The sequence below is a fragment of the Parasteatoda tepidariorum genome, chromosome 10 (genome assembly GCF_982258835.1).
Source record: "Parasteatoda tepidariorum strain Cologne lab strain chromosome 10, Ptep-v5.0, whole genome shotgun sequence".
Taxonomy (NCBI): domain Eukaryota; kingdom Metazoa; phylum Arthropoda; class Arachnida; order Araneae; family Theridiidae; genus Parasteatoda; species Parasteatoda tepidariorum.
Window position 1 is genome coordinate 44,863,049 of NC_141764.1, and position 14,176 is coordinate 44,877,224.

The 14,176-nt window shown below is 30.6% G+C and overlaps 2 protein-coding genes across 2 annotated transcripts; one reads left to right on the top strand and one right to left on the bottom strand.

Annotated features, from left to right (window-relative positions):
• Positions 1-1,873: 1,873 nt before the first annotated feature.
• LOC107436879 (uncharacterized) lies at positions 1,874-9,160 on the top strand. The gene is made up of 2 exons (XM_016048702.4): positions 1,874-2,127; positions 7,301-9,160. The coding sequence occupies exons 1-2, from the start codon at positions 2,119-2,121 to the stop codon at positions 8,126-8,128; spliced, it is 837 nt and encodes a 278-aa protein (XP_015904188.1). The 5' UTR covers positions 1,874-2,118; the 3' UTR covers positions 8,129-9,160.
• Positions 9,161-12,828: 3,668 nt separating this feature from the next.
• SdhB (Succinate dehydrogenase, subunit B (iron-sulfur)) lies at positions 12,829-13,994 on the bottom strand. Its single transcript, XM_016048700.5, has one exon. It carries the CDS (start codon positions 13,825-13,827, stop codon positions 12,976-12,978), a length of 852 nt encoding a protein of 283 aa, XP_015904186.1. The 5' UTR covers positions 13,828-13,994; the 3' UTR covers positions 12,829-12,975.
• Between the last annotated feature and the right edge of the window lie 182 nt (positions 13,995-14,176).

Below are 14,176 nucleotides of genomic sequence, written 5' to 3' on the forward strand. Positions count from 1 at the left end.
TCAGCAGAGGGGATGGCACCCCTGCTTCGGTAGCCCAACGACCTGCACGCGAAGTCGAGCACTTTACGGTAGCACAGTTTAACGAGGACTAATACCGCACACCCTCGGTCCCTACGCAGACTGATCCAAGTGGTCACCCACCCGCACGCTGACCGCAGCCAGTGATGCTGACTTCGGTGATCTGCTGGAAACCGTGTCTTAACGATCAGTCCACTGCGGGACCCCTCGAGAGGAATAAATAGATTTTTCTACAACAAAGGATAAATAGTTATTATTTAAAGCATAAAAAGTGAAAAATATTCGTTAAACAACACATAAAATTGTAATAACTTTCGAACAAATTGAAATTTCGGGAGCAAAAATCGTATTAAGTTTATAAACAAAAATGGTTCTTTAGGCAAATTTTAATTCTGTAGTTGCACTTCGGTGGCCTAAAGAGTGGCCCGTTTTTTTACTAGAAATTTAACAGTTGATAATTCTCAAATTTATTATCGAATGTGGATTTTTTATACCATTTGTTCATTTTTTACTTATCCCCTGATTATAAGTATATTTAATTACAATCATATTTAATTATAATTATATTTAATTATAATCAGTCCATAATATTTTTCGACATACCTTCGTAATTTCAAGTTTCTTAGTTGTATTTATTTTATTTATTTATTTATTTTTTTGCTTAGCAAAACAAAACGTAACATAAATTTGAACTCCCAAAATATTCTAATATATTCCAACTATTAATTGCCCATTTACGTTTCTTTTTCAATATACAGTGATAGATCCACAATATATTTATATATATATATGTGGATATAAATATATCGTAATTATTTTATATTATTAGAGGCAACTGAGTTTTGTTTTATAGGATATTATACCATAAAAATTCATTTAACCCCCTATACATTTTAATTCCGAAGTTCCTAAACATTTATTTACAAGTCATTGAATCTTTCACAAAATCAGATTTTTTTTTGAACTCAAGTCCTTTTATACACTGAGAAAACAAAATCATGGTCAAAACTACCAGAATACGGTAAAATTTACCTTATTACTAATTTTATAGCAACACTAAAAATCATCGAAGCACTTTGATAATTGTTTGGGTAAAATTAACAATAAAATATGGTTTTATAATGTGTGACAAAATTTAGTAAATGTGGTAAAATTTGATAATTTCATCATGATACCTTTGAACATGGCATAAAATCCGTTTATTCAATTAAATTTACAATTTAAATTTGTATTTATTACTAAATGTGTTGTAGTAAGAACTATAATTTTAAAAACCAGAATTTCCGGTAAACCGTTATTATATTAGCGAAAAAATTACCATTTGAATGGTTAAAATACCGTATATTTTGGTTTCATTAATCAGAATTATGTTGTTTTTTTACCTGAAATGTCATAACCATACAGTATATTAATGCAACCAGAATTTTTTTCTCTGTTGTACATACGGTTCCGCGACAAGCCCTCTCCAAATTCTTTCAACTTTTGAAAAGTTAACAGACAAAATTAATAAAAAAAATTAAAATCTTACAGAATAGCAAGATATAATTCATAAATCATATCATATTCATCCACATATTATATAATTCATCATCATATTATCAAAAGTGTTTTTACTATAGATATGGTCTCAGTCTTCAGTAAGAATTCTTAGTAAGTATTGTTTGGAACAGAATTCAAAAAAGCAGACGATTTTTAACTGCGTTGAATCGGCTCCACCCAGCTTTCTCATCCCTAACCGAAAATTAAACCTGACCTTGATTGCTAAAAATCAACCTTGAGACATTTTTTCTAACTTCCCTTCCTTGCGCATTGTTTTTTTTAAAGAGTTCTTGATTATATTTTTATTCATTTCTCTTTTCATTATTCCACGCTTGCTTAGAGAAGCAAACTGAAGATGTCTACGCAGAGGAATTTTTTACCTGGAGGTTACAGGTATGGAATAACATGAGCAATGGGTTGGATGTTGGGTGTGGGGGGCCCAAAAGATGCTAGATTTGTAGACATAGACAACTGCGATTCACGGAATTGCTTTAGGCTTTGGTATATAAGGAAAGACTTGAACTTGATTATTATCAGTTGAGTCAAGTGAAAGTGTTCGCGATGAAACTGGTAAGTCTGTGTTTGATAAGATTTAATTTCTTTTTAAGTTAAATAATAGGAGGTCAATAATTATGAACAATCACTTATACAGTAGTTAATCTAATAGTTAAAGCCACCGAGAAGGGTAGCAAATAATCTATACATAAAATAAAATTTAGAATTTGTGTACGTCTGTTTGACTGTGCGTCTATATACCGACTTGCTGATAGATCGTAAGCTCTAAAAATACGAGATTAAAAATTAATCTAAATAAATAAAATTATAAACGAATTATGAAGCCCGATTTTTTTTTTATTATTATTATTATTATATTTTAAATTCAGAGACACTTAACGAAATTTTCTCATTGACTTAGGGGAAGCCAGTGTTTTAAAAAAAGCTATGTACGATTCAGTTTTTTTTTTCCGAATATTTTAAAGATAACTTAAGCTTCTAGCTCTTATCAAAAAAGCTGTTTATTGCGCCTCTTGTAACTTATATGTTACTTATATTTTATTTTTATGCCAGGTTATCTGAATGATCAAACTGATCGTGGTAGCATAAACAAACTATATCACCAAATAATTATTCCTAAGTTCATCTGAAGCCCCATATTTATTTTGTTCATAATAATGCTTTTAAATCGTGATTTTACAAAACTAAATCGACGGTAATTGAAATAAAAATAAAAGTTTTGTACTGAGAGATGAAATTATTGAAAAAATGGAACTAATTCGCTGACGAACAAGCATAAAAAACATCAATATTACTATTGACGCTAAGGATAATTAATTTTGGCAAATTACTACTTAAAGTTCAATCAGGAACTGGGGTGGGTCAGAGGGGGCTTTACCCCCCCCCCCCCGCTCACTTTTTCTAAAAGAACGTGACACCGCCCATTTTAAAATTACAATTTTTCACACAATATTCGTGCAATTTAATTTAGAATTAAAAAATAATAATAATAATTTTTCTGTGTCTGAATTAAAGAAAAATGTTAATTCAAGTGAGCTTTAACATTTCCTTGGTGAAAAGTGCTAACAAATAATCTCCTACTCATCCTCCCTCAAAGGAAATATACGTCCCTATTCCTGCCCGATGGAAAAATTCTTGTTTTTATATGTCACAGTGAACAGAATAATTAGGATACATTTTTAATAAAAAAAGGAACAGGATAAATTTAAATACTGCTTATGTGTATGTATATATATACATCACCAAATAATTATTCTTAAGTTCATCTGAAGCCACATATTTATTTTGTTTACAGTAATGCTTTTAAATAGTGATTTTACAAAACTAAATCGACGGTAATTGAAATAAAAATAAAAGTTTTGTACTGAGAGATGAAATTATTGAAAAAATGGAACTAATTCGCTGACGAACAAGCATAAAAAACATCAATATTACTATTGACGCTAAGGATAATTAAGTGTTTTCTTGTATTTATTTATATATATATATATATATATATATATATATATATCCGCAGTCACTGAGTACAATAATAAGGTATGTACTAAAAGGAAAACCAAATGGAGAAATGTTAGTCAGTTAGTTTAAGAGAGTGCAAAAAATCAGCAAACTATTATTCATGTCAATGATGCTTCATTACTTTTGATTATAAATACTAAGTGACATAAAAATATTCTATGAGCTAAAAAGAAAAATTAATTTAGAAAATGTACTTATTCGTTACGGGGTACCGTAAAAAGCCGGGGAACCGTCGACATACTATTATTGACACTTAATTTTGGTTATGGGCACTATTGGCATTATGGTAATAGGTCAAGTTTTAATAGATACCAAATATACTCTTATATAGGTACAACGCATTTTCGAGTAAATTTAGTGCTGATTACAGTTGCAACAATATTGTACAGTTTTATGTTAGATTTATTATTTAGATAGATATATACAGGAGAGAGTAGCTTGACTGTGGCAAATTTTAAATAGCATGAATCGCCTTTAAGCAACAATATAATGCCAGATGATACTGAATACAGTTAGTCTTTATTTTAATGGGATGAACTACTAAAAATCAGCTTTGCTTAATCTAATAATGTAAAGCAAATGAAAAAGTTGACAAATAATAATAAATAAATAAAAAATTGGAATCATTTTAACTTTATGATTTGTGTCGGTATTCGTCAGGAAAACTTTGCACACGATTTTGTAGTGTTGTTCAGTACAGATTTATTGATGTGTTTTTTTTTTTTTGGGGGGGGGGGTTTCGTCCCGTACGAAGAACGGGGATTTAGTAAATAAATAAATAAGTAAACAGCGATAAAAACCTTTCCCTATTTAAATTGTTATAAGTCTCTCCAACGATTAAAATTACTTATCATTTATTTCTTCGTATTACACAATCTGTATTCCTTAGATTAATATTTTTTTCGAGTATAGATGATTATTTTTCAAATCTAGGTAATCATTTATTTTGTTGCGATTAACATATTAACAAAAATGTTCTTACATAAATTAAAGCCTTCTTAAAGTTCTTAAATTAAAGCCTTCTTGAATAAAGGATTCTAAACGAAAAAAAAATCTTTTTCTTTAAAAAATTACTGTAAATTGCTTTTAAATATTAAGTTCTTATTCTGAATTTCAGCTAAATTGATTCATAAAAAAGATTTTTTTTAAAAAAAAAAAGAACAATAACGTCTTATTAAAACATAAAAATACGAATTGTCTCAAAGTAAATAATTCTTAATACCCAGAATGACGCAAGCAGCTTACGAAACGCATGCAAATAAATCTTTCTACATTTACATTTACATCCTCAGTCTTTCATTTAATGTAACACGGTTATGTCCTTATTGTAATGCAATATCTTACTTCTCGAAATTTATGAGAAATCACTTTTTTTAATATTTTAAATACTTTTTAGAAGTAAAAACTGTAAAATAGTTTCGGGTGATTTGATATTTAATGTTGGATATGTATATTTTTAAAATTTCTGTTTTTTTTTTTTTTTTTTTTTTTTTTTTGGTTTTTTTTAAACTGGGAGATATTTTCATTCTCGTCATCACTGGTTTGATAGCCCAGTGTGGGACAAGGCCTTCTTTAGTAGAATCCTCCTGACATCTCTTCTAGGCGCAATTGTTCTCGATGCAAAAAATTTTTCGTCATTTTTTTAAAGAAGAAGTATGCAGTTTCACAAGAACAGAAGATAACACTATTTCTAAAAAATTCGTAGAGTTCCTAATAAGACTTCAATAATAGCGCGATTTCCGTTCAATACGTTACTCATATAAATCATAGCTTAAAATAAAATTGATTAACGATTACTAGTACTGCAACTTTTTTAAACAACCCATCCCTCACTCCACTCCATATAATTGTTTTTCAACCAACTTTTTCATGTTTCGAAAAATATTGTCTTAGAACTTGATACTAATGATGCAATGTTAGGAAGATTTTCATTGAGTTCAGGACTAATAAAAAAAAATTTAATTTTTATTTAAAAAATGTATATTTTGTATGTATTTTTCTTGTTTTTAGAAATAGGGATATTTATTGAAATTTTGGAGGAGAATGTATCTATCAGACATCGAAACATTCCCCCCACCTCTTATGGAAGGGATATTGGTTTTCCATGAAGAAAACAATGATAATTAATTCCCGATTTGTTTACACCACGATATTTAAAATAAAAGGATACTTTATTTTTAATTTAAAAATTTAAAGTGAATTTCTCTTAATTATTTCATTGGTATTCTTTTTTTAAAAAAATCTTGAGAACAGCGAATGAAGGAATGGGGGGGAGGTGGAAGAAAGCGAAGGTGAAGAGTGCTGGTTAACCTAAGTAATCGAATTTAGTTGTTTAGAGCCGGGATAGTCTGTCTGATCGGTAGGGCGCTGGGCCTATGTCCGAGAGTTCGTGGGTTCAAACCCCCCCGGTCGAAGACTCCCCGTGTATAGTTGGTGACTGATGCACGTTAAAAATTCTGTCGAGTCGCAAAGTCCTCCATGTTCCCATAACAAATCAATACCTCTGGGGGTACTGGAATGGCAATCGATCGTTCTCTGATTCAGATCAAAATTACGATCTGTGGATGAATGAATGGATGTATGAATGGGTCCATCTTATAAACAGGTGTGACGTATGATGTGGCAGAAGTCGAATTCTTGGCCGTAGATGGCGCCACTGAAAAACAAGAATCGTACACTCAGCCTTAAATTTACTCGGTTTCACCAAAGCAAGCTTGTCCGTGTGGCAAGTGGCATTAGCCAACCAACCCAATCAGTTGTTTAGAAATTCTCTAATAAATTATCTTGTTTAATCGTCAACCTATGAACTACACCATTGTGGAGCTAAGGATGACCGCAGGACTTCTAGGACAGCAACATTTTAACTATTACAAGCTTTGAACAAACAAAAAAAAAACATTTTTTTTTTTTTTTTGAAGAGATTAATTATTGATCTGCTTGACGGGCTCAGTTATTCTATAGACGGGCTTCTGACATTTATGGCCTACTCAATGCACTCCCAACTCTATTTCGAATTTTTTGTTGCTGCTTTATATAAATTTTTACGTCGTTATTTTAATATTAGTACTTAAATTAGGGATACCTGCAAGAGGGTCACGTCACAGTAGACATTTTAAGTTGCAGCAGTAGACATTTTAAGAAAAGGGAATGCTCTTCTTTTGAAATTTCAGAAGATAAATATAGTTTTTAGATTACACTAATATAACAAGATATTTTTGAGAATATCTTTTTGTTGGTGCTCTACAGTGATAATCACTAGAAAAGTTAAGTATTTATTTTCTAATAGATTAGATTTATTGATTGCCCATAAGGGACAATGAAAAATTCGTTTACTTGCAGACTATTTTTACAATGAAAAAAGGCTTGACACATGTTTTTCGAGATCACAAAACGTAACTATGATAATAACCTATTTGGAGTTAGGACCCACCACCACAGCTTAAAATTCTCTGAACAAGCAATTTCTCATTTACTCTTTTTTTTCAATTTTATTTTAAGAATATTAATTTTCTTTCATTTAATTTTTGTTAGGAAACAAAGTTGCTTATTTATACGTTATTTTAACAATAGCAAAGAAAAAAAACTTTGCTCGTATTCTTCTAAGACCCCAAAAGTTAGCAACTCTAGTTGGGTCCTTAGCTTAAAATCTCTGATAGAATTGTTCTTTCACTTCGAGTACATTAATTTTTCTTTATTTAACTTTTTTCAGATAATCCTGTTTAGCTTCTGTGTTGGGACGTTGGCAGTTCCTATGTTTCAGTCCGTCTCTGTCAAAGATGATGGTTCATACGACTTCTCATATGAAACTGGTAAAGAAGGTGGAAGCCACAGTCGCACTGAAAAAAGAAATCCTGATGGTGTAGTAATAGGAAAATTCTCTTACGAAGATCCAAATGGCGCTATTAGAGAAATAAGTTACAGAGCAGATGAGTCAGGATATGTTGCAAATGGAGATGTAAGTGTCGAAGGTGCACCCAAAGGACAATTTCCTGCAGTACCAGAATTCAACAGCGATGATCCAGTTGCACCAGAAGATGATAAAAACCCAAATGTATTAAAACCTGAAGACGAGGAAACACCACATGCATCCGAGCAGCATCATTCTGATGAAGAATCTCACCACGATGATATCCACAATTTGTCTCTGGAAGAGCCCTCAGCAAATGAACCTCCAGAAGCTTTTCCCGAAGGCTACTTTTTACACAAATTTACAGGCCTTCGAAGACTGCCTGAGCCTACGAAAGAAGAACCGACCGCAACTTCGGCTCCAACAACTGAAGCATCAGAGCCTCAAGCTTTTCCTGTTAGTGTTACAGAGGATCAGCCACCCCAAGAAGCGGTGATTGCAAGTGATGCTGCTAATGAAGAACACAACAAAATAAATAGAGAACCTACTAGCGAAATGGAATTGCTCATGCATCCGAGGCCTTTTCAAGGGTTCCACTCAGCGCAGTGGACTTCTTCTATGTTTCATCAGCCCGTGTATGTATTTTCTTACCAGCACCCCGAGTCTTTTGGGTATTATTACTACTACTAATTCAACTTTATCAGCTTTCATACCCAAAACCCTTTACATATTTTTTTTCTGTTTCTGTTGATGTAGGGGTGCACAACCTGAAGTCAAGAGACTAGATGCGACCCTCAAACAACCAATGTGTGGGGTTCACATCTACCAACCAAACAAATTGTTCGAAAAAATTGCACAACTGGAAAAGTAATTTATGTATGAATTTTAAAACTAATTTATATAAATTTTGAAAGTACACGGAAATTATAACAATAAAATTTCAAACTGGAGGGGTAATAAATTGAGGTACCAAAATTTTTAAAACTGTTGACATTACAATTTTTTAAAGAAAATTGTCTTTAACCGAATCATTAAATGACTTTAAAGTAAATAAGGGAAAGTGGAAAAGCTTTGTTGCAGATATGACCAGATGGCAAAGACTACTTTGGACGGCCTTGGCCTGTAACAGACTATAGTGCCTTGAAAGAAGAAATCATAAAAATTAGAGATGCAACTAAACTTTGCAAAAATTAATTTCCATGAAATAAAAAGGTTAAATTTTCTACAGGAAAATGGCAAACCCACTATAATTTAATTTTATTAAAGACAAAGTAAGCAAAATTTAACATTTTTAATGCAAAAAATGTTATACATATAATTTGCATTTACTTTATATTATATGCTGTAAATTATATATTGATTTTGTAAACAAATGAATACTGTCCTCATTAGGCTAAAGACAAATTAAGTTATTATTAATATAAAAACTTAATTTATTATGCACCAACACATTTTTTTTATGCCTCTTCCAAAAAGGTTGTGCACCTCTGTGTTAGAGGAAAAATATGGGAAAATATCATGAAAAAATATAGACAACTATGCTTAAACAATGAACGGGATTTAAAATAAAATTTATAAAATTTCGGTAAAAACAGATATGAAAATAAGTGGAATTTTAGTCATTCAAACAAAGATATATACTTATTTATAGGACTATGTGTATCAAAGGTTATTGGGATTCTCACACTTGGTTATTAATGAAATAAAAATGTGATTAATAAATGGTATGTTGTAATGATTGTAACTGTACATTCTATTAAAATATCATCAATTAGTTCGAAATCTAAACAATGAGATAAATTATTTACAGGGTGCTCCGTGATGACTACTCTTAATATATATTTGTTTAGAATCTTGGTCAAAATTTGAGCAGGGAGAAACAAAAACTCTGTACCTACTGAAGTTTATTAAAAATTTCAAAACCACAGTTTCATCGCCATTAATCAAATTGAGGAATTGTGATATTGATGAAATTCAACATACAATTCAATTTGGTGTTTTATATAATATAGATATTCTTCAGAATAACATATGATTTATTTTCTTAGCTTAGTCGAAAAATTTATTTTATTTTCCTCTCTAAGAAAAAAAATGGTTTCCAAATCTAATATAGACAATTTGACTAATTTTGATTTTTTCTTTAACTTCATAAAAACTATTTCTAAGTTACAAAAATAAAATAAAAAAGAAAGACTTCACACCGTATCTTGCTAACTTAAAAGAAAAGTGCAATAAAAGATTTTTTAGTTAATGAAAAATTGAAAAGTAATACATTTTATTAACATTAAATTTAATAGCAAATAAATTTATGAACTGGAACGTCAAAGCATGATAATCCTTCCACCAAAATGAAGTGGTAATTTTCCACGAGACTCATCAAGCAAGAAAAGTAACTGTAGTTACCAAACACTCTACAAATGATTAACAACTTAAAAATCAATTATTGAAAATCAAATTAAATCTAATCAAATTTAAAAATCAGATACAAAATTTATCAAAAGATGATGCTACTAACTATTCTAAAGTAATAAACACTTTTAATGAAAACGTGTGAAAATATTTCAGTTTGAATGGTTTGACTAGCAACATAATACTACGTTTTGTAGTTTTTTTAATCAGTGTGCTGCAATTAGCTAACTTTGGAGCTCCTAATGAAACATGGTAACAAAAAATTTAAAAATAACTAAGTTTGCTGTGTTGTTGCAAATCAAATCAAAACGCACCAAACCATACATTTCTCTCTTCTTTTATATTTTATTTTTCAGATAGTCAGTCATTTTTAAGAAACCCAGTATGAATTACTTTTTAGTTGTGGATCCTGCTACTATTTACACTTAACAAAATCAATACTTTAATCAAATTTCAAAATTAATTACGAAATTTAGAAAAGAATGACGCTAATAACAGTACTAAAGGAATAAACACATACAATCAACAAGTATGCAGATATTTCAGATAAAATGGTCAGACATCCAATATAAAACTATGTTTTATAGCTTTTCTTATCAGCAGTACCTTCAATTAACAAACTTTGGAGCTCATATTGAGAAATGGTAAAAGAAAAAGTATTACTTAATTAATTTTATTCACACAAATAAAAACAAAAACCAGTCTTCATCTAATGCGCAGTGCTTTTTTTTTTAATTGAAATAAAAATTTTAACCAAGATTTGAAAATTAGACTGTACACAAATTCTGACTGAAACCTAGCATCCTGCTTAGCAGAAACCCTCCAGCTTTGGCAGTAGGCGCTGCAGATTATTTCAGCATATCCAGGTTGTTTGAATCATAGTTTCTTTTTTATTTTTCAAAAGCAGATAAACAAATAGGAGAACATTGCTGACACCTCCTTTTTAAACGTCTCTAAAATTGTTTATAACAAAAATTAAAATCTGAATTGATTGGACAAAACTAAAAACAAAAATTTAATAATTTTTTTTCCTTGTGCTACTTGATTACAGGCTTAACTGTATAAGAATTTCCAACAAAGGATAGGAGATACAGCACTTTGTGCTACGTAGACTAAAGCAAAAAGCAACGTAAATGAAAACTCATAAATGAACATACTATAGCTCAGTTCTATAAGCAAGAACCTTTCTAAGTGTCTAAATGCCAAACTTGATAGGCATTGATAGGTTCATTTCTTTACACTAAATTGCAACTTAATTATTTTGCAGAGGTGCAGAAGATTTCTGCACCCCTGCGTTCGTTAAAAAAATTTTCCTCATAAAAAAACTCTTTAAGTTTTATTAATTTGATTTCTTTCAGTGGAACCTTAATTATTACTATTTCATTAAACTTTGATTATTATTTTTTCATAAATTGTAAGAAATGAATTAATTGTAAGAAAGAATGAAAAAAATTTTTAAATCTTTTAACAAAATACAAACTTTACTTTCTAAAAATACTTTGAAAAAATTATTGTAATTATAAAAAAAAAAAAACACTAACTCTTAGGAAAATTTCAAATTAAATAAGCTGTGTTCCAAGGAATTATTAGACTGAGTATTTACTGAACCCCTGCAATTTCGATGATTGAAATGCTGTCAATAAACTTACCAATTATATTATCATTAGATACCAGTATTCACTGACAATCTAGATCTGATTGTCAGTTAATTATATCAGCTCCTGAAAAGCTCAATATTGACCACTTTGATCATACCTGCTTTAAAAAAACATGTGAGTTCCATAAATTACTTACAACATGGATAAGACTCGAAAACTCGATTTAGGAATTAAGGCCTTAAAAATATTCACTTATTAATGTGCACATCAAAAGAGGCAGGGTCAAAATCAAAAATGTTCTAATGCATCATTTGAAGATTCAATAAATATGACACTTGGTGGCTATTTGCTTTAAGCATGTAGCACAACAGGAAACTACCAATTTTACTGTGGTCGAAATTGATAGGTTAATGCTATTGAACATAAGTACAGAATTGGTTGTTCGCTGAGATGTATGCCAAGTAACTAGAAGTAACGTTAATGCATCACATCATTACTATCTAATTACATCATATGCTTATAAATAAAAATCCCTTCATTTGTATTTATTGATATGAAATTTTACAAACTGAATCCGAGATGATTTTTTTTTGATAAATAGTTTTAATTTGTGAGAATCAAAATTAAGCATTTCTTACAAGTTTTTAACTGGTAAATATTTTTAAACAGGTATCGAAAAAAACTAGTTTTTCCTACATTATACAACAGGAAAGTAATGCATGTTGGAGATTATATTTTGAGAGTATTCTGACTAATGGCTAAACACTTCGAAGGTTAAAGATGTCTTAGAGACAGATTCTACTTTCTTGTCTCTCATGTTAATTACTAATTCAGTATAGTTATTATGTTACTAATTAATACTTTAAAAACATTTTTGTTTAATTTATTAAAATGTAGTTTTCTACTTACTTTTTTCTACTAGCATTCTAGAGATGAAGCTGGTTACCAAATTTTTAAAATTTAATTTTTTAAAATTTAATTTAATAGTATTGTTGTTTTGGCAAATTTGGACTTCATCAATTAAAAAAAATTGGAGAAAGGAGAACATAATAAACATTGCTCTATAAAAGACATTGGAGAAAGGAGAATTAAAATATGAAAACATAATACCCATTAGCCCCGCTGCTAAACTAGTTAATGCCAAAATATGAAAACAAAAAGTCTAATAAACATAGATAGCACATATTAGTTAATAATGACGATTGTTTTATTCACTATGCCTAATTGATGTATATTCACCTATCATCAATAAAAATAGGTAATAGAAAATAAAGGGTCATCAAAATTTGAATGCTACTTATGCACAAACTTATAAACAATTTATCGTATGTGTCTTAGTCATAACAAGTTAAAGAATTTCTTGCAAATAAACGAAAAACACAATTGAAAGTTTAAATTTCACTTTTATTTTTTAACCGGTGCGTATTTCAGATCTTACATTATAGTGATATCACATTTAAACTAAATGCTGCATTCACAAATTATATTCAAAACACAACTATTTCTTTGAATCTAAGAAAGTTTTCTAAACTAGGCTCCACCTGACATTTGAGGAGTATCTTTCTTGGACAACCCAGAAAGCAATTTCTTAAGTTCACCAATCGCACGGCCTGGATTTAGGCTTTTCGGGCATGTTTTGGTGCAATTCATTATTGTGTGGCACCGGTACACTGAAAATGGATCTTTCAGATGATCCAACCGCTTTTCGGTAGCTTCATCTCTAGAATCAACCACCCATCGATAAGCTTGCATCAATGCAGCAGGTCCTAAGTACTTGTCTCCATTCCACCAATAACTTGGACACGACGTTGAACAGCAAGCGCAGAGAATGCATTCATACAAACCATCCAGTTTCTTTCGATCTTCAATAGATTGAAGATTCTGTTTCTTGCCATACGGTTCTTCGGTTTTCTTCTGTAGCCAAGGTTGAATAGATTTATATTGCTGGTAAAAATTATTCATGTTAGGAACCAAATCTTTGACTACATACATGTGGGGAAGAGGATATATTTTTGTGCTTTTCTTCACGTCAGTGTCGATTTTGCAAATACAAGCTAATGTATTCACACCACCGATATTCATAGCACAAGATCCACAAATACCCTCTCGACAGGATCGCCGAAATGTAAGCGTGGGATCAATCTCATTTTTTATTTTAATTAAAGCATCAAGAACCATGGGACCACAATTATTCAAATCAACATCATAATTCTGCATCCGAGGTTTCTCTTTGGAATTGTCTGGATCCCATCGATAAATGGAAAATGATTTTACATTTGTTTCAACAGCAGCTGCAGTAGTAGCATTTCTTTGCTGGATGACAATGCATTTACCAAATTTACAGATATCACGAAAAAATACATTTGCACTAACCATGGCCATGATAAAAAGACCTCTTTAATTTTCGGACCTATTATATAACTGCAATTGACTTGACATCCAAAACAATACACTACGCAAGCAATGACATGTTGCCATTTCAAGAAATGAAAAATAAAAATCAAAGAAAATATCTGCGAATCAGCGGTCATATCCTGTTTCATCAACTGAGAAAACGAGTTGATCTGTAATTTTAAGTGGTTATTCCCACTAAAACAATTTTTTCACCGCATGTGATTGAAAAACTCACCACTCAAGTTCATATTCGCATACATCACATCTGGCGAGAGTGAAACTTAAGAGAGCATTCACACTGTAGGCGTTTGCAAGAGTAACCTGCTCGCAGAGATCA